Source organism: Sminthopsis crassicaudata, chromosome 3 (assembly GCF_048593235.1).
Source record: "Sminthopsis crassicaudata isolate SCR6 chromosome 3, ASM4859323v1, whole genome shotgun sequence".
NCBI lineage: Eukaryota > Metazoa > Chordata > Mammalia > Dasyuromorphia > Dasyuridae > Sminthopsis > Sminthopsis crassicaudata.
Window position 1 is genome coordinate 620217180 of NC_133619.1, and position 19961 is coordinate 620237140.

At 40.2% G+C, this 19961-nt stretch overlaps 1 protein-coding gene across 1 annotated transcript in view; it reads left to right on the forward strand.

Moving 5' to 3' along the window:
- The first annotated feature begins 5070 nt into the window (after positions 1 to 5070).
- Positions 5071 to 19961, forward strand: part of EXOSC10 (exosome component 10) — a 45206-nt gene continuing 30315 nt past the window's right edge. Inside the window, exons 1-9 of the mRNA XM_074306288.1 lie at positions 5071 to 5249; positions 8330 to 8466; positions 9553 to 9676; positions 11947 to 12051; positions 12546 to 12711; positions 12869 to 12980; positions 14283 to 14358; positions 16797 to 16907; positions 17099 to 17242. Coding sequence (XP_074162389.1) covers positions 5121 to 5249; positions 8330 to 8466; positions 9553 to 9676; positions 11947 to 12051; positions 12546 to 12711; positions 12869 to 12980; positions 14283 to 14358; positions 16797 to 16907; positions 17099 to 17242 — 1104 coding nt within the window. The 5' untranslated portion in view covers positions 5071 to 5120. The remainder of the gene's footprint in view (positions 5250 to 8329; positions 8467 to 9552; positions 9677 to 11946; positions 12052 to 12545; positions 12712 to 12868; positions 12981 to 14282; positions 14359 to 16796; positions 16908 to 17098; positions 17243 to 19961) is intronic.

Below are 19961 nucleotides of genomic sequence, written 5' to 3' on the forward strand. Positions count from 1 at the left end.
ATCATTTGCAATTTATCAAAAATGACTCAGCCCACCCCCTCCCATCCCCTTTGAGAATCTGATCTTCCCCAAATTTGGGATGATCCAAAAGGATTATACATTGTTATTATAGATCAGGATGTATTTACTGAATGGAGTTAAAAACCCAGGGTTACTCATCCTTAAAACCCCTAAAGGACTTAGCTGTTCCTAGAAAGGTGTGAAAGGCAGGCTCCCCACATACTGGCAGCTATGGGCAGGTTCCCCTGAATTCCTTTATTTAGGTATTTTCATGCCCCACTTTCAGACACCCTTCTTGCTGCTCAGGCAATCTGGAAGAAGCCGTCTACAATGCTTAGGGCAAGATGATTTTTCTGGAGTAGTCATTTCTCAGAGGCCATAGAAGGACAGGTGAGAGGAGGGAGGAAAGTGACAGCCCAGGTCCTTCACAGCACATTGCAGACCCTTCTTACGCATTCTGTTATCTCCAGGATCATCCAGTGTTTCCACCAAGCCCAGACCTTGCCCCTAAGCTCACCATTCCCACTGCACCTCCTGTACATGTTCTAATTTTTCAAATGTCCCCATTGGAGTGCAATATAAATGACTTTAGGCAACCACTTTATGTTAAAATGCCCTGACATTAATCAACCAGTGAAGGGGAATGCAAAAAAGAAAAGGAAAAAGTGCCAAGAACTAGAGAGCCACAGGGAAAGAGCTAAGGAGAAAGGCCAGGGAAGGAGTCCTCTACAAAAGATAAATGTGAACTAATGTTGTCGGGGCTCTATAGTTCTAGAGAGACCTAGAGCCTTTGTTCTCCCAGGTATCTATAGAGGTTTTAGGTCAGATTTAAGAAAGGACCTTTTTGACAAAGTTGTAAAATGAGTGACCATAGACAGCTAGGGAAACCTGAAAATCTGCAAATACAGAATTAATTTACCCTGATGGCTTCATAAAGGCAAGGGAATGGCGCCAATCCAAGAAATATTAAGCACCTACTGTGATCCCTTCATTCTAAGGGGACTATGGCCAAGTTGCTTAAAATGACCCATTTGTTTGAAAATAAATTTTTATTGTTACTTTTTTATTTTTACATTGCTAAAATTTCGTCTACTTCCCAGAGTCCCCTCCCATAAAACATTAAAAAAAAATTCCCAATATATTTTATTTCATTAAATATTTCTCAATTACATGTAAAAATTTTTAACAATTATAAATTTTTAATTCCAAAATTTTCCCTTCTTCCCCCATCTTGAAAAGGCAAGCTATTTGATATCGATCATACATGTGAAGTCATGCAAAACATTTCCATATTAGCCATGTTGTTAAAGAAAACAGACAAAAAACAAGAAAAAAAATGTTTTAAAGTATACTTCAATCTGCATTTAGATTCCATTAGTTCTTTCTCTGGAAGTGAATAAGATTTTTCATCACTAAGTCCTTTGAAATTGTCTTGTATCATTGTATTGCTCAGAATTTCTAAATCATTCACAATTCCTCATTGTACAATATTGTTATTGTACTACAATATTCTCCTGGTTCTGCTCATTTCTCTTTGCATTAATTTCTTTAAGTCTTCCTAGATATTTCTGAAACCATCTTGTTTATCATTTCTTATAGCACAATAGTATTCCATCACAATCATTTAGCCATTTCCCAATTGACAGGCATCTCCTCAATTTTTAATTCTTTGCTACTACAAAAAAAGAGCTGCTATAAACACTTTTGTACTTTTCCTTTTTCTATGATCTTTTTGGAAAATAAACTACTAGTAATATTGCTAGGTCAAAGGGTACATACATTTTTATAGGCTTTTGGACATAATTCCAAATTGCTCACCAGAATGGTTGGATCAGTTCACAACTTCAGCAAGCAATGCAACATTCCCACATCCCTTCCAACATTTGTCATTTTCCTTTTCTGTCAGAATTGTTTTAATTTGCATTTCTGAATAGTGATTTAGAATATTTCTTCCCATGACAAAGCTTATAAATAAGCTTTGATTGCTTTGTCTGAAAACTGTTCATATCCTTTATCAATTTATCAGTCTCCTAGCCTTATTAATTTTTGATACTTTATTTTTTATTAATTTTATAATTATAACTTTTTTTGACAGTACAAATGCATAGGTAATTTTTTACTCCCTTCTGTTCTGAATTTTCCTCTCCTTCCCTCCACCCCTTCCCCTAGATGGCAGGCAGTCCCATACTTGTTAACTGTGTTATAGTACATCCTAGATACAATATATGTGTGCAGAACCGAATTTCTTATTGCATAGGAAGAATTGGATTCAGAAGGTAAAAAATAACCTGGGAAGAAAAACAAAAGTGCAAACAGTTTACACTCATTTCCCAGTGTTCCTTCTATGGGTGTGGCTGCTTCTGTCCATCATTGATCAATTGGAACTGAATTAAATCTTCTCTGTGTTGAAGATATCCACTTCCATCAGAATACATCCTCATACAGTATTGTTGTGGAAGTATATAATGATCCCCTGGTCCTGCTCATTTCACTCAGCATCAGTTCCTGTAAGTCTCTCTAGGCCTCTCTGAAATCATCCTGCTGGTCATTTCTTACAGAACAACAATATTCCATAACATTCACATACTATAATTTACCCAACCATTCTCCAATTGATGGGCATCTGTTCATTTTCCATTTTCTAGCCACTACAAAAAGGGCTGCCACAAACATTTTCTATCCTTATTAATTTAACTTCCTTCTCTACATATTTGAGAAATATGGCCAAACCAAAAAATTTTAAGAGAAAAAAATCAACAAAACTGATAAATACTTTGAAAAATATCTGACTATATAGTGTTCTATACTAGTAGACTTGCCTACTTTTATAAAGGAGTAAGGAGAAGTGTAACCCGTGTATTTTTAAAATAACCCATATTGTAATAACTAAGACCTAGAGGGCACAGCTCAGAAAGAACAAAAAGAAATAATTTCATAAAATGTTTTTTTGTTTTTTTTGTTTTTTGGAGGCTGAGTCGCCCTCTCTTATTTAGACTGGAATTGTACTGGCCACTCATGGGATTCATTCATCCCACTGCTGATTGCTATAGAAGCTCACCCTGACGTGGGCCCATCCAACCATCCTCGGGCAGCCTGGTGGCATTTTGCTACCAGGGATTCTTCATATAGATCATACCCACTAACCATGTGTACAGAAGCGAACTTCTTATTGCACAGGAAGAATTGGATTCAGAAGGAAAAAATAACCTGGGAAGAAAAACAAAAGTGCAAACACTTCACACTCATTTCCCAGTGTTCCTTCTCTGGGCGTAGCTGCTTCTGTCCATCACTGATCAATTGGAACTGAGTTAGCTCTTCTCTTTGTCGAAGATCTCCACTTCCATCAGAATACATCCTCATGTATCTTGGGCACTGGAGGTTTCTCCTTCTATCTTTTCACTTAGTGATCTCATCAGCTCCCATGGATTCAATTATCTTCTCTTTGCAGATGAATCTCTGATTTATCCAATCCAAATTCTCTGCAGAACTACAGTCTCTCAAATGTTAGTCAGTCAGCTGATAACATTTATTTAGCACCTACGATGTGCCAGGTATGTGCTAAGCACTCGTAATGTAAAGAACAGGAAAAGAGATCTCTGTTCTCAAGGAGCTCACAGTTGAAGTGGGGAGGGGGGGCAACATGCAAACAAGCAAGCGACATGCAAAATGAATTGGAAACCTTCCACAGAACAAGGCACACATTCAAAAGGAATTGGAAAAGCCTTCTGTGAAGGTGGGATTTTAGCTGGAACCTGAAAAGAACCCAGGGAGCCAGCAGTGGCAATGAAAAAAGTTTTCCAGGCATGGGAAACAGCGAGGGAAAATGCTTGCAGTGAGGAGGTAGAGTTTCTTGTTTAAAGACTAGCAGTTGTCACTGGATCATAGAGAATAGAGTGTGGTTTAAAGTGTAAGACTAGAAGGTTTGGGGGGGACTCAGCAATACTCTTAGTAGGTCTATATCCCTGAAGAGATCTAAGAAAGAGGGAAAAGATCCATATGTACTAAAGTACTGATAGCATCTCTTTGTAGCGGAACTCTGGACAAGTAGACTTGAAACAATGTGTTAACTCAGTGAAATTGATGAGATGTTGGTTCTTTTGCATACAAAGTACTTAGTGCGATGATGTCATGGTTCTCTAGTTCCCACATACTCAGTGTACTGTAATGATGTCATGGTTAAACTGGGGACAAGGTCAGACTGGGGAGGAAGGAGGTGGGGGGGGCATGTTATTGAGGGGGCCGAATACCAAACAAAGGATTTTATGCCCGAATCGCTGTCACTGAGGAGGTTGACATCGGTGATTGACTTTTGGACTACACTGGCTGTTCCACGGGCATCTCAGATCCCACATGTCCAAAGGGGCCTCCTTGTCTTTTCCCTAAATTCCCTTCTTCTGAAACCTCCCTGCCAAGGCCCCGTGCAGCAGCATCCTTCCGGTAGTTCCGTGACTGCGCTGGGGCATTCACTCCCCACATCTAATCCGTGGAGCTCAGATGTCCGCGTTCACAAAACCTCCTCCCACGCAGCGCCCTCCTGCGGGCGGGCCTCGTTATTTCACGCCCCAAGTGCTGAAATCGCCTCTCATGGGTCGCCCTGCCTCCCGTCTCTCCAGACCGCCATCCCCCCTCAGCTCCAAAGAACTATTCCTAAACCACAGGCGGGGCCCCGTCCCGGCCTGCTCAACAGGGGCCTCCCCGTCCTGCCTTTCTGTCGTTGTTCAGTCATGTCTGACTCTTCACAGCCCTTCTGGGGCTTTCTGGGCAAAGCTAGCAGAGGGGGTGGCCATCTCCTCATGTGACAGAGGAGGAAACTGAGGCAGACAGAAGGGTTCGGGCCCCGCAGAGCTCCTGCGCCTCTCGGTCCCAACATGGGGGGAGGGGAAGCTAGGCGAGATAATTATCTCTCAATCCAGAATTCGATGTCACTTGTCCTGACTCAGTTTCTTCCTCAGTACAAAAAAGGTTGGACCACATAATTAACAAATAGAAGGAGGCTGGGAAGCTCTTGCCTCCCACAAAGCCACGGTGTTCTGAGCGCTTCTCTGCGCATGCGCGCTCATGACCACGCCCACCCAGCGGTCCTCTCGCGAGAAGATTTCTGGGGGTGGAGGGGCAAGAAGATGGCTGCTCCCAGCGTTGGGGGAGCTAGACCTGTGTCTGAGGCGGCGGCCACAGCGACGACGGCGGCTGCTGAGCCTAGCGGGATGACGGTGCTGCCGGGGTTCAAGGACGCGGACAGCTTCGTAAAGGTGAGTGAGCCGTGACTCTGGAAGCCCGAGGGCTCCTCCCCTTTGCCTGGGGCCTCTCCTCCCTCGAGGGCCGGGCCTGAGGAGACAGGCACGCCCCGGCCGCCGGCCTCCTGTCTGAGGGTCTGCTCCCTCGTTATGGCAGCTGAGCCTGTAAAACCCCCCCATCCCCCATTGACGGATCCGTGCCTTCTTCCCCTCCCCCTCTGGACGTCCCCTCCCCCTCTGGCCATCCCCTTTCAGGCACGCTGCTCTGTCCATGCTCCCCCCGTCCCCACCCCCGCCTGTATTTACTCCGTGCACCCCTAGCCCCCTCCCCCATCCTTCACCCGAGTGAGGGCCCTCTGCCGCACGTAAGAGCCCCGGGGTGTTTCCAGGAGCCCTTGAAGCCCGACGGAGCCGCCAGAGGGAAACTGAGGCCGGGGAGAAGTCATTTGCTCGAGGGCCTGCTGGTCACCAGCCAGGATGGGTGGTCACTGTGCTGCAGCCCTTCCCTCAGAGCCCGCACAGAGCTGCAGCCCGTGCTGTCCCCTCACCTTCAGCTCCCCGAGATCCGTGCGTCTGTCCCACCTGCTGCTGCGAGGCGCTCCATCTCCGTCCTCCCTACATGAAGCTCCCTCCTCCCCCAGCTCCTTGTGCTCCCCTTCCCGGAAGGCAGCGCATTCATTTGTTATTTTTAACACACTTGTCCAGGCACACCTTATTTTCTTCCCCAAAGGCCAGAGCTGCTTGTTTCTGTCTTGAACCCCTGGCCCCTTGCTGAGTGGCTAATAAGTGGTTAAATATTTATCCATCAATTTCTCTGTGTGTTCCTAATACTTAGTAAACATTCTGATAGTTTCCTCATTCAATAACATGAAGTCCTTGCTGTGTACTGGTGCTGTACTCAGCATTAGAGATGCAAAGAAAGGGAAAGTTAGTCTGCCCCAAGTAGCTCAGAGACTCCCAGAGAGAACTGAAAACAACTACGGCCAAACACCCATTGCTGGGATAAGCTGAAGGTAATGGGAGGAGGGGGACACTAGAATTAAGGGGGTGGTGAAGGAAGAAAAGCTTCTTGAAGGAGTTGGAATTTTGGCTGGAACTTGAAAGGAAGGAAACCAGGAGACAGAAAATGAAGAGGGGGAAGAGTTTGGGCCTAGGGAACAGGGAGAGTGCTGGAGGAATAGTCGGGAGGCCAGTGTGGCTGAATGCCCCAAGAGGAAGGCGCAAGGTTATGTAGGGTAAGAGATGATTGAGTGAATGGGGAAAGTGGAGGAAGTAAGGATTGGGGAAAGCTTCCTTTTGCACATGTTGAATTTAAGATGTTTATTGTACTTCCGGGCCAAGATTTCTGAAAGGCCTTGGAGGTCAGCAGAGAGGCTGGGGCAGGAACCATTAGCAGACAGATGATGATTAAATCTGTGAAAGGTGATGAGGAGAAGAGAAAAGGGTAAGGATCCCTAGTATTAGAGGCATGATCTGGAGGAGGATCTGCCAAAGAAGACAGAAGTCGCTGTCAGATAAAAGTAGGAAGAGAACCAGGAAAGAGGGAAAGAATTATTAGTGGTGTCAGATCCTGCTGAGGGGTCAAGGAGAAGGAAAACTGGGAAAAGGCCATTGGATTTGGCAACTGAGAGATCTTTAGTAACTTTGGAGAAAGCAGTTTTGATAATACGATAAAGTTGGAATGTAATAAGAGGAAAGTGGAGGCACCTAATATGGACAGCAATTTCAAGTTTAGCCAAATAAGGCAAAAGACATAGAAAATGACACTTCCACCTTTTTCTGCATTACTATTATTTTCTCCTTCAGTTTTTTGCAGATTAAATTTTAAAATATGTACTGCATTTTCAAGCTCATCACTGAACATTTACCAGCACACTGCTGGTTACAAGGGACTTTTCCTTCTTTTTTGGCTAGGGTCAGGAAAAAAAGGTGGAAGTATCATAAGAATCTTGGTGTCAGATCATAATGATTGATTGATTGAGCTTTGTGATCCTGGACATGTCTTGTCACTTTTCTAAAACCTAACTTTCCTGACAGAAAATGGGGAGAATACCTGAAGTACCTTTTTCAAATTAGCTCATATTTTATTTTTAAAGCATAAAGTGTTTTATAAATTATGACTCTCCTTAGAGTATCATTGTTTTTTTAAGATCTAATGTAATTCATCTTCACTCATTTTACAGATAAGGAAATTGACTTGTAGAAAGATTTGCCCTGAGTCACACAAGTAGCAAGGAGTTTGGAGATTGAAACCCAGACTGACCCCAGATCCAGAATTCTTTCCACAATATCACACATTGTCTTTATGTGCTTCCTGCCTTGTAGAATAATATACATAATGGATCTTTCTCCCCATTATATTATAAATTTCTTGAGAGTAGTACTAATATATCTCCAGTAGCTAAGCACAATAACATATATACTACTGGGTATTTGATAAATATTGGATTCTCTTCTTTCAGCACCTGGCTCAAATACTGCCCTCTTCATGAAGTACTTAATGACTCCACAAAGACCTCAGTACAAGTCCTGGCTCTGCAACCCTGGGCAAATTACTTAGCCTTTCAGTGCTGCAGGCAGATATGTGAGACGATTTGTAAGTTATAGGCAATTGACAAGTGCAGGCAGATATGTGAGACGATTTGTAAGTTATAGGCAATTGACAAGCTGCATTGGTGGAGAAAGTGTCCAGTTTGCAAGTTTACCAAGTGCTTTCTTCTCAGTCACCATGTGAGACAGGTGATGCAAATATCATTATCCACATGTTCCTGGGCTCCAAGAGATGAGGTCACATAGATTCTGAGCCAGATTTTACCCTTATAAGTTCAGTGTTTTTTCTACTAGACCATACTGTTTAGAGACAATTAGTGGCACCACAGTGGATAGAAACTGGGCTTGAATCAAGAAGACTGAATTCAAATCGAGCCCCAGACACTATTAGCCGTGTAACCCCTTCTTCTTCTGTTTCCTAATCTGTAAAACAGCTTCTTTCTCTCTAGATGGTTGTAAGGATCAAAAGAAATATGCAAAATGCTTTGCACATCTAAAAGCTCTATAAATGCTAACTATTCTTATTCTTATTTGTTTTTTGACAGTTTGCTCTTGGTTCTGTGCTGGCTGCCACAAAAGCTTCTAATGGACTGCCACAGGCTGGAGATGAATATGATTTTTACCGAAGCTTTCCTGGCTTCCGGGCATTTTGTAAAACACAAGGAGAGAGGTTGCTTCGATGGTAAATGTCATTGACATTTCCTCTTATCAATGAACTGTTTTCAGGATCAGTTGTATGTTGTGTTTTTGTTCATGTGTATTCCAGATCTGTTTCTGTATTATGAAGGGGACCATGAAAATGAGGAAGTTTTGATTGCCTTATGAACTTTGAATTAGCCTTTGGAAGATTGTTCAGCCCAAATTGAGCTTGGATTAATTAGAGAATGGAGAAAGAAGCACTTGCATAATTTGACCTGATAAAAGTTGTAGAATTTCAAACCTTAGTATTTATTAACTACTATAAATATATCTAGAGAATTAAAACACTTTTGAAATCTGTAGATGAATAATGTCATAGATCTTAATAATTTAGTCAGAAAAACTGACTTATTTCCCAATTACTAGAGTGAGAGGCTGTGATAGTGTGTATTGTCTCTTTAGAATTGTAAAATATACAGAAATAGCAAGCACGTTAGAAACCTCGTTCATCTTCCAAATTTTATAAAGGGAGAACTGCAATTCAACAAAGTTATTAAGCACTTACTGCTTGCAAGAAATTATTCCAAGCACTGAAAATACAGATTGAAAGCAACAATCTCTATCCTAAAGGAGTTTGCAATCTTATAGAAGATTATACAGTAAATACAGAGATAAGTAAAGTTCATAATGGATGAAAATTAAGGCAAAGAAGAGATGGCAGATAGTGATCAAAGAACATTTTGGAAAAGAATACATTAATATGGAAGCAGTGATTTAGGAAAGGTTGTGCAGAGAAGGTTTTACCTGAGCTGAGCCTTAATAAGAAGGGTTTTGATCAGCCGAAATTAGACTGCAGTATATTTTAAGCAGAAGGGAATAGGTTGGGTGAATGTCCAAAAGTAGAGGCTGTGCTGAATTCAAGAATACAGTAACAGTGTGGCTTGGGATATTGTTGGCATGAAGGGGAATAATGTGGAAAAGCTTTAATTATGCTGTAATTGTCTGTCATTCTAGTAGTAACCAAAACTTGTCAATGGGTCCCAAGGCCAAGCCCTGTCATTGAAGCTTCTTAGGTGTCTTTCTTTCTCATGTTTTTCAGTATGAATAAGCCTTTTCCTTGTTCCCTTAGTATGAGTAAGGTCATGCAGTACCAAGGCTGTCGTAGCCACATTAAGGATCGGAGTAAAGTAACTGAATTGGAGGACAAGTTTGATTTGCTGGTTGATTCCAATGATGTCATTCTTGAAAGAGTGGTGAGTAATGTGGCCTGATGATCCTCATGTAACTAGGAAATGAAACTCTCTTTTAACAGTTAAGTGGCCTGCATCTGGGGTACTACTTGGGGAGCATACACTGATTAGGTCTGTTCTAAGGCTTACAAAGTTCTTTATAGACATTACATCAACAATTCTCTGCAGTTCCAGAGATATTATCCTCATTTACCTGTGTCAGAAACTGAGACTTAATGACACTGTCTCTAAGTTATAAGGCTAATAAGTTTCTGAGTCAGTATTACAATCTAGGGCTCTTCTAACACCAGGTCAGGAGCTCTTTTCCACCATACTACATATTATCTTATAGATGAAGCAAAACCCTTAGTACATTATAGTGGTATCTCTCACCAGCAATGCATCTTTCCTTCCAGCTGGGCCCTAATTTCCCTTTTTCTAAGAGCCTCTATAATCCCTTCCAATGCCAAATCCTGTCATCCTGTGGTGTGCTGAGGAATTTCTTCTAGACTCATTTCCTCTTGAATTGAAAATCTTCAATGAGGACACCGCAGAGAGATCTGAAGGGGAATGGCCATTCAGTTATGAGCCTGAATGTTTCTGAGAAGTGCTTTATTTGTTAGGACCTCCTAGTCATTTATCACATTGTAATAAAATGTCATGCATTCTGCAAGTCAATCTTTGTAAAATTGAAGGCAAATAACTATCATTTACTCTTATTACCTATTGGGGGTATGTGAGAATGTGTGTGTGTGCATGCATGTACACATGCATAGAATGATAAATAATGAGAGAAGTGACAGTAGACACATACCTGGAGGGAGAGAGACCACCCTTTGGTGGCTAACCTTGAGTGCTTCCACTCTACTCTCTTTTTAATTCCCTTTGGACTGACTTCTGACCTCATTAATTCCACTGAAGCTATGTTCTCCAAAGCTACCAGGGACTATATAATGGGCTTGCTCAGTCCTCATCCTTTTTGGCTGTCTGCAGCTCCCTCTCTTCTCCTGGATACATTCTTCTCTCCAGGGTTTTGGACACCACCCTCTCAGTTTTCTCCTCTTACCTGATGGACCATACCTTCTTGGTGAAAAAACTCTTGTTTAACTGCAACTTTCCTTCAAGATTCAATCCTAGGCTGTCATTGCTTCTCCCTTTCTCCTCTATCACTTGTCGATCTTGGTAACTCCCGTGGATTCAGTTATCACCTTGAAGAAGATGATTCTCAGGTCTTTTGTCTAATTCTAACCTCTCCTGATCTGCAAGCTCCCATCTCCAGGGACTTATTGGACATTCAGACTAGATGCAAACATCTCAAACTCAGTGTCCAAAACTAAACTCACTACTTTTCCCCCACAACCTTGTACTCCTCCTAAATCTCTTATTATCATTGAGAATACCATCATCCTCCTAGACACCCAGATTTGAAACCTAGTTATCTCCAATTCCTCTTTCAACACCCCCATATAAGATCTGTTGCCAAGTCCAGTTAATTTTACTTTGCTAATGTCTCTCCTTTCACATTGCCACCACTTTGGTGCAGGCCCTCATTACCTCATTTCTGAATTATTGCAATAGCTGCTGAGGGTGGGGGGAGTTGAGGGGAGACACAAGTTTTTCCTTGCTTCAGGCTTATTTTCCACTCGAGTTGTCAAATCAGTCTTCCTAAAACATAAGTCTGATCATGTTACCATCTTCCTATTTGATCATCTCCAGTGACTCCCTGTAACCTTTAGTATCAGATATGCTCTCTAGTGTCAGATATTTGTCTCGAATTCAAATCCCTTTCCAACCTGTCTACTTCTTGCCTTTCCACTCTTCTTCTGCCTTACTCCCCCAGCACATATTCTACAAATCTTTGATATGGTCTCCTTGCTAGTCTTCACACAGGACACTTCATTATCTGATTTCTTGGAAAGGAGGGTCTGCCTCCGTGCATGAAAAACTCTCTCCTTTTACCTCCACCTCCTGGCTTTCCTGACTTCTTTCATGTCTCAGCTGAAGTCCCACTACTGCAAGAAACCTTTCTTGGTCCCTATATTCTTAGTGCCTTCCCTCCAAGATAAACCCTAATTTGTCTTGTGTAGAGCTTGTTTGTACATAGTTGTTTGCGTGTTATCTCCCTTGTTAAAGTGGGCTTCTTGGGAGCAGAAACTGTTTTTTGCCTTTTTTTTTTTTTTTTTTTTTTTTTTGTATCCCCAACACTTTAGCATGGTACCTGGCACACAGAAAGTACTCCAAAACTGCTCATTGACTTACCTTATAATCTATTAACTTTCATTCCTTGATTTTAGGGTATTCTCTTGGATGAAGCATCAGGAGTAAACAAGAATCAGCAGCCTATCCTCCCTGCAGGAATGCAGGTTCCTAAAACAATTGTGTCCAGCTGGAATCGTAAGGTGAGGATTCTTCTTTACTGATATTGACCAACTATAATTCATAGTTTAAACTATAAAATCTGGGTTTTGTGGACAAAATTGGCCTCCAGTTGAGCTTGCTTGCCAGTATACCACCTACTTTTGTTCTTTTCTTTGCCTTCCTCATGGCTGCCTGACCCTTAAGGATTTCATTCTAAATTTATGTGTCCTTATTGATGGGAAAATTATGACAGTTGGTGTTTTAATTTTCTAATTCATTTGATGCAACAGACTTTTTGTAAGAAACTTTAGTGTAGACAAAGTGGAGAACCTTTTTTTTGCCAAAAGCCATTGAGCTACTTTTGCAGGCCATACAAATTTATCTGCTTAAAGAATTTAAGCAGTGGGGGTTGTTATTGCTTGTAGTTGCTTTGGTAGATCCAGCCTAAATGATTTCATAGGATTTATACAGCCTATGGGCTGGACATTCCCTATCCCTGGTATAGACAAATTTGTGAATGTCTCTCTTTCCTTAGGCAGGAGAGTATAACAAGAAAAAACAGTCCGAAACTTTCCGACTACTTCATGCCAAGAACATCATTAGACCTCAGCTAAAGTTTCGAGAAAAAGTGGATAATTCCAATACACCATTTGTCCCCAAAATCTTCATCAAGCCCAATGCACAGAAACCTCTAGCTCAGGGTAAGTTGTTTTGATCAGCTTTTCTTTAAGTGTGATTGATCCCATTTTTGACTCCTTTATCACACGAAATCTTGGTCCCTCCAAAAGTACAAAATATTGGAATTTATATGTGTTGATCTTGCTTAAAATCAAGATTTGTTTTTGCTTTGGTCTTCAGCACTCACCAAAGAGAGACGTGAGCGACAGGAACGCCCTGAGGACTTGGATGTGCCACCTGCCTTAGCAGATTTTCTCTATCAGCAGAGAACTCAGCAGATTGAGCAGGATATGTAAGACACTAACTACTGCTGGAGGGGGTTATAAAATTTAGTGAGATGAACTCTTTGCTAGCATTCACTCAGATAATCCCAAAAGAGATTGTAAGTGGAGTCCAGAGTTTCATAGTTGGAGTCATAAAATATGAAATATCAAACCAGGGCCTCAGATGAAATCCACCATTTTTTACCACATGACATTGATTTTTTTGTGTTAATTCTCACTTTCATTTCTTTGTCCTTCCTGTAAATGTATGAATATGCCTTAGAGAATCAGAGAAGCAGTCCATTGAAATAAAATGTTGAAAATTATCAGTTAGCCTTTTGTTATGTTAGCTGAAGTAAATCTTTGTAAGCCTGGTAACTTTTTATACAAGTATTTGGAAGAGAAATATTCAAAGGTATCAGTTGATTATGTGCCTAAATACCCATCCCCCTCACATCATCATGCAGTTGATTTGATATTCTAAAACCTAAGTCCCTAGACTAATGGGCAAGGAGGGAATCTTCAAATTTCATATAGCCTCTAACAGGATGTCTTGCTCATTACAGATACTTAATATTTTACTCTTTTTTTGTTTGGTTTTGGTTTTGGTTTTGGTATGAATTTTCACCTTACATTTTAAAATAATCCATCTAATGTATCATAGTAACTTCTCAGTAACTGTCAGTCCTCTTCTGATTCCTCTAGTTTTACACTAATATGTCCTTACATATATTGTATATATTTGTAATTATTGTGATTCCTTTTATTCTGCTTTATTTCATCTATATTTCCTACTTTTCCTACATTTCTTTATTTTTCTTATACTCCTCTTTCTTAATGACATCATTCTCTGGTTTCCTTGTTGTGGTAGGGAGAGTGAACATCCTGCGGTCTGGCAGGTTGTGCCAAATAATCATGAACCTAGACCATTAGTGGAGGGCTAATCTGTTTGAGTTTAGAGAAGATCATTGTTTAACCACCATTTTTTTTCCTTGCCACAGTAACTTATGTAAGCTATTCCTAAGACATAAGAATGGTAATCTTTATTAGTAGATGGCAGATGGCCTACAGTAGCTGAATTAGAAATCCTTTCCAGTAGTAAAACAGTATTTTGAAATACCTTGACTTCTTCAGGGAGACCTTCCTTTTTGTGAATTTTGCTGTTAGAAATAATTCAGTGTTTATGATTTCTAGAATGTGTGTACCTTTAAAAATTCATTTTCTTCTGAAACCTTTGTTCTCATTCCCTTACTCCAAATCATAATAGGGAGAGCTTGATACAGAAAGGCTGCCATGTTTTCTTTGACTGATTTCTTTTTCAATTCACTCAGGTTTGCTCATCCCTATCAGTATGAACTGGATCATTTCACTCCACCAGATGCTATTCTTCAGAAGCCACAGATTCAGGTTAGTCTCTAGCCTGCATTCTACAATGGTGTCACTGCAGTGAAAATCTACCAGTAGCCATTTATTAATCACCCTTTGTATGCTTGATACTATGCCAAGGACATAAAGGTAAAGCTAACCTGTACCTGCCCGCAAAAAGATCTTTTGATAAGGTGAAAATGAGAACAAATATAGAGATATATGTGAGATATATTCTCAGAGTATGGAATTAACTATCAGGAAAGGCCTCCTACAGCCAGTGATATCTAAGCTGAGCAAATCCAAGAAGTCTAGGTGAGAAGGGACAGCGTTCTAGGGATGGGGCCAGGCAGCAAGTGCAGATGTAGAGAGAGGGCATGAAGCAAGTAGCCCGTGAGTTTGGGGGTTCTATCTGTATAACTGTATATTTCTGTTGCTATATGTGTGTGTATATGTATACATATACACACACTTAAACACCAAATACACATACCCACATAGATATAGATAGATCTGAGAGTCATCTGCAAAGAGATGATAATTGAGCCCATAGGAGTGACAAAATCACCAAGTGAGAGAATGTAGAGAGAAAGGAGAGCCGAGAGCCAAATCTGGTACACCCATAGTTAGTGGCCACGGCATGATGAAGATCCAGCAAAGGAGATGGAAGGAGAGGTCAAAAGGAAGAATCATGAGAAAAGTGTAATGAAAACCCAGAGGAGAGAGAATATGCAAGAGAAAGCGTGGTCAGCAGTCTCAAGAGTGCAGGGGTCCAGCCTCTGCAAGGGGGTTCCGATTGCTGAGCAGGAGGTATAGGGTTGGTGTCAAAGGAAGACAAGAGTTGTGGGGTAGTTTGAGTGAGGAACTGATGGAAGTGAAGCTGCCACATCTCTCAGGCTGCTTCAGGCTTTATTTTTATACTATATCATGATCATATACATTTCTTTAGGTCAACATAGTCTTCATACATGTCTCTGACTGATTTACCTTTACATGTTTCTATATTTGACTGTTAGTATTTGAGAAAGTTTTTTATGGTAAAATGTTAATTATTGATTACATTATGCAGAGCTAATAATGAAAGGTAAATGTTATACAAGGTTAAATGTCAGTGAATTTTTTTAGTTTACTTATGTCTTCTTTGTTAATTCTATGGATTGTTTGATTCCTCTATTTCCCTAACTTGGAATTGTGTACATAGGCATTTAGGGCAATTTTAGCTATGTTTTAACCATCTACTGACTCCTAGGCAAACTGATCTTTTCTGAGCCTTAGTTAATAAACACCACTGTGGCTTAGATCTTTGGATTCTCTCCTATAGAGACAATGGTGTTCAATACATTCCTGTATATGTATTGGAGCCCCTGTTGTACTTTAACTAAGTAATCTTCTACGGGGATTTGGAACACTTCATACTTTTGGAATGCATCCATCATTTGTCTCAGTAAGAGATTAGTTTTATTAGGACAGAATATGCATGTGGAATCATTTCTAGTTAACTTGCCCAAATTCCCCTTACCACCAGATTTTTTTTTTTTTAGATAATGTTTAGTGCTATAATCAAGCCAATTATAAATAATATAGGAAATAGTAGTCCACTAATGAGAGTCATAGAAGGAAATGTTGTTCCTGCATGAGTGTTGTGCACATTTGATCTCAGTGCCAGCATCTTAGAGATTGCGGTTTCCAGTACAGGAAATATAGAGAGATCAGAAGAATGGAGATTGAGTAAAGGCCGTTAGAATTGCTAATTAAGAGACCATTGGTAACTTTGCAGAGGATAGTTTTATTTGTTGTTGTTGTTTGTTCTTCGTTTTTGAAGAAGAAAAAGACATCAGAGAGATGGCATAAGTAAGTTGGATTGAAATAAAAGAGATCTGTATTTTCACTTTTTTCTCCAGAGCCATCTGGATCTAGTGGTAATTTATAGAAGAGGTCCTGGATGCAGTAGGAGATCTTGGCTTTTTAAGCTTTAATAAGTCTCAGTTTGGTGCCCAATTGTGATTAGGCTAAGTTAGAAGTGAGATATAAAATGGCCTCTTTTTACCTAATCCAAAAAAAAAAAAAAAAAAAAATTAATTTAGTCTGGAAGGGAAAGACCCTCAAAATTTCTGACCAAGACAAAAATAGTTGCTTTTTACATGCACTCTAGGCCAATCAGGGCCCAAAGTTTTATTTGATTGATAAGATCAGAAGCCAGTTTGTAGAGATTTTAAAAAGAGGTGCTCCTACCTCTTTTAGTGTAGACAAGTTTTTCAAGGAGTTTTTAGGTGAGTTTTGCACTAGTTAATTATTGTAATAGGAGCTGGTGAGAGATTTTTGAAGAGAAGGGATGCCTAAATGTCTAGTGTTTATACTTGGGTTTGTTGGTAGTAAATGGCAGTATCTTTGAGGAATGTCTCCAATTCATCATTTTGTTTTGACTTGGGGGAAGATGATTAATTGTCTTTACTATTTCTAACAATAGTTTCTTGATCTAGATGTACAGACCTGTAGAAGAAACACCCTGCCATTTTGTCTCTACCCTCGATGAACTTGTGGAACTCAATGAAAAACTTCTGAGTTGTAAAGACTTTGGTGTTGATTTGGAGGTATTTTTTTCCCCTTGACTTGTAATTTGACAATCTCTTGTTTTGCTTACTTAGAAAGTAATTAAATTATAGTTTTCATGTACTTCATTGTAAAAATAAGTTTTTTAAAAGTTCAAAAACTGGACCTTGTGGTACCATAGAATGAAATCTGGTGACATCCTTTTCTCTGTGTTCTTTTCTCTTTGTGTTAGCACCATTCTTATAGGAGTTTCCTGGGTTTGACATGCCTAATGCAGATTTCTACCCGAACAGAGGACTTCATTATTGATACCCTGGAACTTCGATGTGACTTGTATATTCTCAATGAAAGCTTCACAGATCCAGCCATCGTTAAGGTCAGTTTATGCTTTTAAACTCTTTATGTGTGATGTCTGGAAGAGCTGAGTGGATTGTAAATCTTGTTAAACTTTTTTTTTCCTATAGACTCATTTAATGTAAAATAGCTAATGGCAAAATTAGCCAGTGTTTTCGGCTTAAAAGAGATGGGCTTGCTCTGTTTCTGGCTTTTTATGTAGCACTTGGTATGGACGTAGGGAAAGGGGCATTGGCTTTAGAGTCAGAAGACTTGAGTTACTCTTCAGGCTTTGCTATTTATCAGCTGTGTGACCTTGGACAAGTCAATTAATTAATTTTTTAAATTAAAGCTTTTTATTTACAAAACATATACATGGGTAATTTTCCAACACTGATCCTTGCAAAACTTTCTTTTCCAGATTTTCCTCTCCTTCCCCCTACCCCCTCTCCTAGGTGGCAGGTATTGGACAAATCTCTAACTGACCTCTTCAGACCTTAATTTTCCTCTATAAAATGAGAGGGTCAGACTAGAATCAAGGCTTCCTAAACTTTCTTCACTCACCATTCCTTTTCGTCTGAGAAACTACCCCATCTTAGATCTTGAGCCAAGGTGTTTCTGGCAGCATATGTCCATACACAGTGTTAGGGACTTTCCTTCTGAGAATTGCCATGTATGCCATGTCAGCTGGTAGGGTGGACCCAGGAAGTAAAAAGGGGGCTTGGCCTCTGAGGCAGGAGGTTGTGTCTTACAGGTGTTTCCTTGAGAAGGGGAAGGCATGTGTCCTCTAGCTAGATCTTTTCTTAAGATACAGCACTAACTCCAGGTGTTTCCCTTCTGCGGATCCACCTACACTGTGATGAGTGGGCTGGGCATGGGGTAATCTCAAAGGAAAGTAAATATAAATGGCCAGCTTTGCCATAGGCAGAGAAGTAGAGAGAGGCAGAGAGAGAGAGACCCAGAGACATACATATACCTGCTCTTGCTTCCTGCTAACCCCTGTTGAGATTATCAATAAAGAAAGGCTGTTTGGCACCTTAACTTCTCCCAAGACAAAAGCCTTTCCTTTTACGGTCATGGTCATATATTTGTGAACATGAGAGCTGAGGAGTGAGATGACAAGATTACCCAGAGGGTCAGTGAAAAGGTGGTAGTGGGTGGGACCGGGCCAGGACCAGTGAGGAATGTCAGAGAAGCACCTGAATGAAGGCTGTCATCAGAGAAGTCTGTGAGCATAAAAAAAATATGGGCTGTTTCGTGTCCAGGGTGAAGGAAGCCAGGTAGATGGTCTGAGCTTTCCTGGTGTTCTTGAATCTAATAGTAGAGAGGGAGAAAGGGAGTTAGCTCTCTTAGACATTGAGTGGACTCCCCATGGCCAACCATTTTGGGAGGCTTTGCATAAGAGTTGCACAAGACAGACAGGTATTGGGTGGGTTGCCACTTTGGTGAAGAGAACATCTAAACTGATAAAATCTAGGCAGCTAGGTAGTGCAGTGGATAGAGCAACAGCCCTAAAGTCAGGAGGACCTGAGTTCAAATTTGGCCTCAAAAACTTACTTCCTAACTGGGTAACCCTAGGCAAGTCACTTAACCTCAACTGCCTCAGCCAAAAAAAAAACAAAAACATAAGACTATATGAGCATTTGAGTTATTAAAAAGATAAGTGTTCAAACTTGTAGAAAAACAAATAATGATCATAAAGAACTCTCAGGGCTTCAGCAAGAATAGGTCACTACAGACTCATATTTCATTTTTTTTGACTGAATTACTAAACCAGTACCTCAGAGAAATGCTGTAAACATAGTTTTCTAGATTTTAGTATTTAATGTTTCTCATGATATGCTCATAGGAATTTCATAGAGATGTGGGCTTAGATGATGGTATTAGTAGATAAATTTAGAATTGGTTAAATGAAGTAGTCCTTTTGGCAGTGCCAAAGAATTAAAATCTAAGAAGATGCTCGTTAATTGGGGAATGGCTGAAGAAGTTACACAGTTTCAGAGAAACCTGGGAAAACTTGTATTGACCTATAATATAGAGTGAAATGAGCAGAACTAGAAGAACATTTATACAATAAAAACAATATTTAAAAACTTTGAAAGACTTGGGAGCTCTGATTAGTTTAATGATCAGCCAGGATTCCTGAAGACTCATTAAGACAAGTTATCCGGCTCCTTACAGAGAAGTGAAAGGCATAAATGTTGAATGTGACTTTTTTTGACATGACCAACATATACATTTGTTTTAATTGACTACATGGGTTTGTGACAGGGCTTTTGTTTTTCTTAATTTTTCTTTTCTCTTAAGGAGAAAGATAACATATTTTTTATTGGGGGGAAAAAAAAAACTTTTTTTTTTTTTTTTTTTTTTTTTTTTTTTAAGAAATGGGTGAATGACTGGATGCAAGTAACATTCATGGTTCACCGTCAACTTAGAAGGACATCTCTAGTGAAGTGGCCCAGAGTTCTGTGCTTGGCTCTGTGCTATTTAACATTAGTTCAAGTAACTTAGAAAAAAGAATCAGTCAATATTGAGCATTATTTTTATAAGAAGATTTTTATATCCTTTTTTACCTTCCACCTTCCTTGCCTCCCACTCCATAAAAAAGAAAGAAAAACAAAACCCTTGTTACAAGCATGTATCTAGCAGTACAGAATCTTTCATTGGCCATGTCTAGAGAGATAAAATGTCTCAATTTGTACTCTGAGTCCATCAGAAGATGGATAGCTTCTTTCATCACAACGGCTCTGGAATTATGGTTG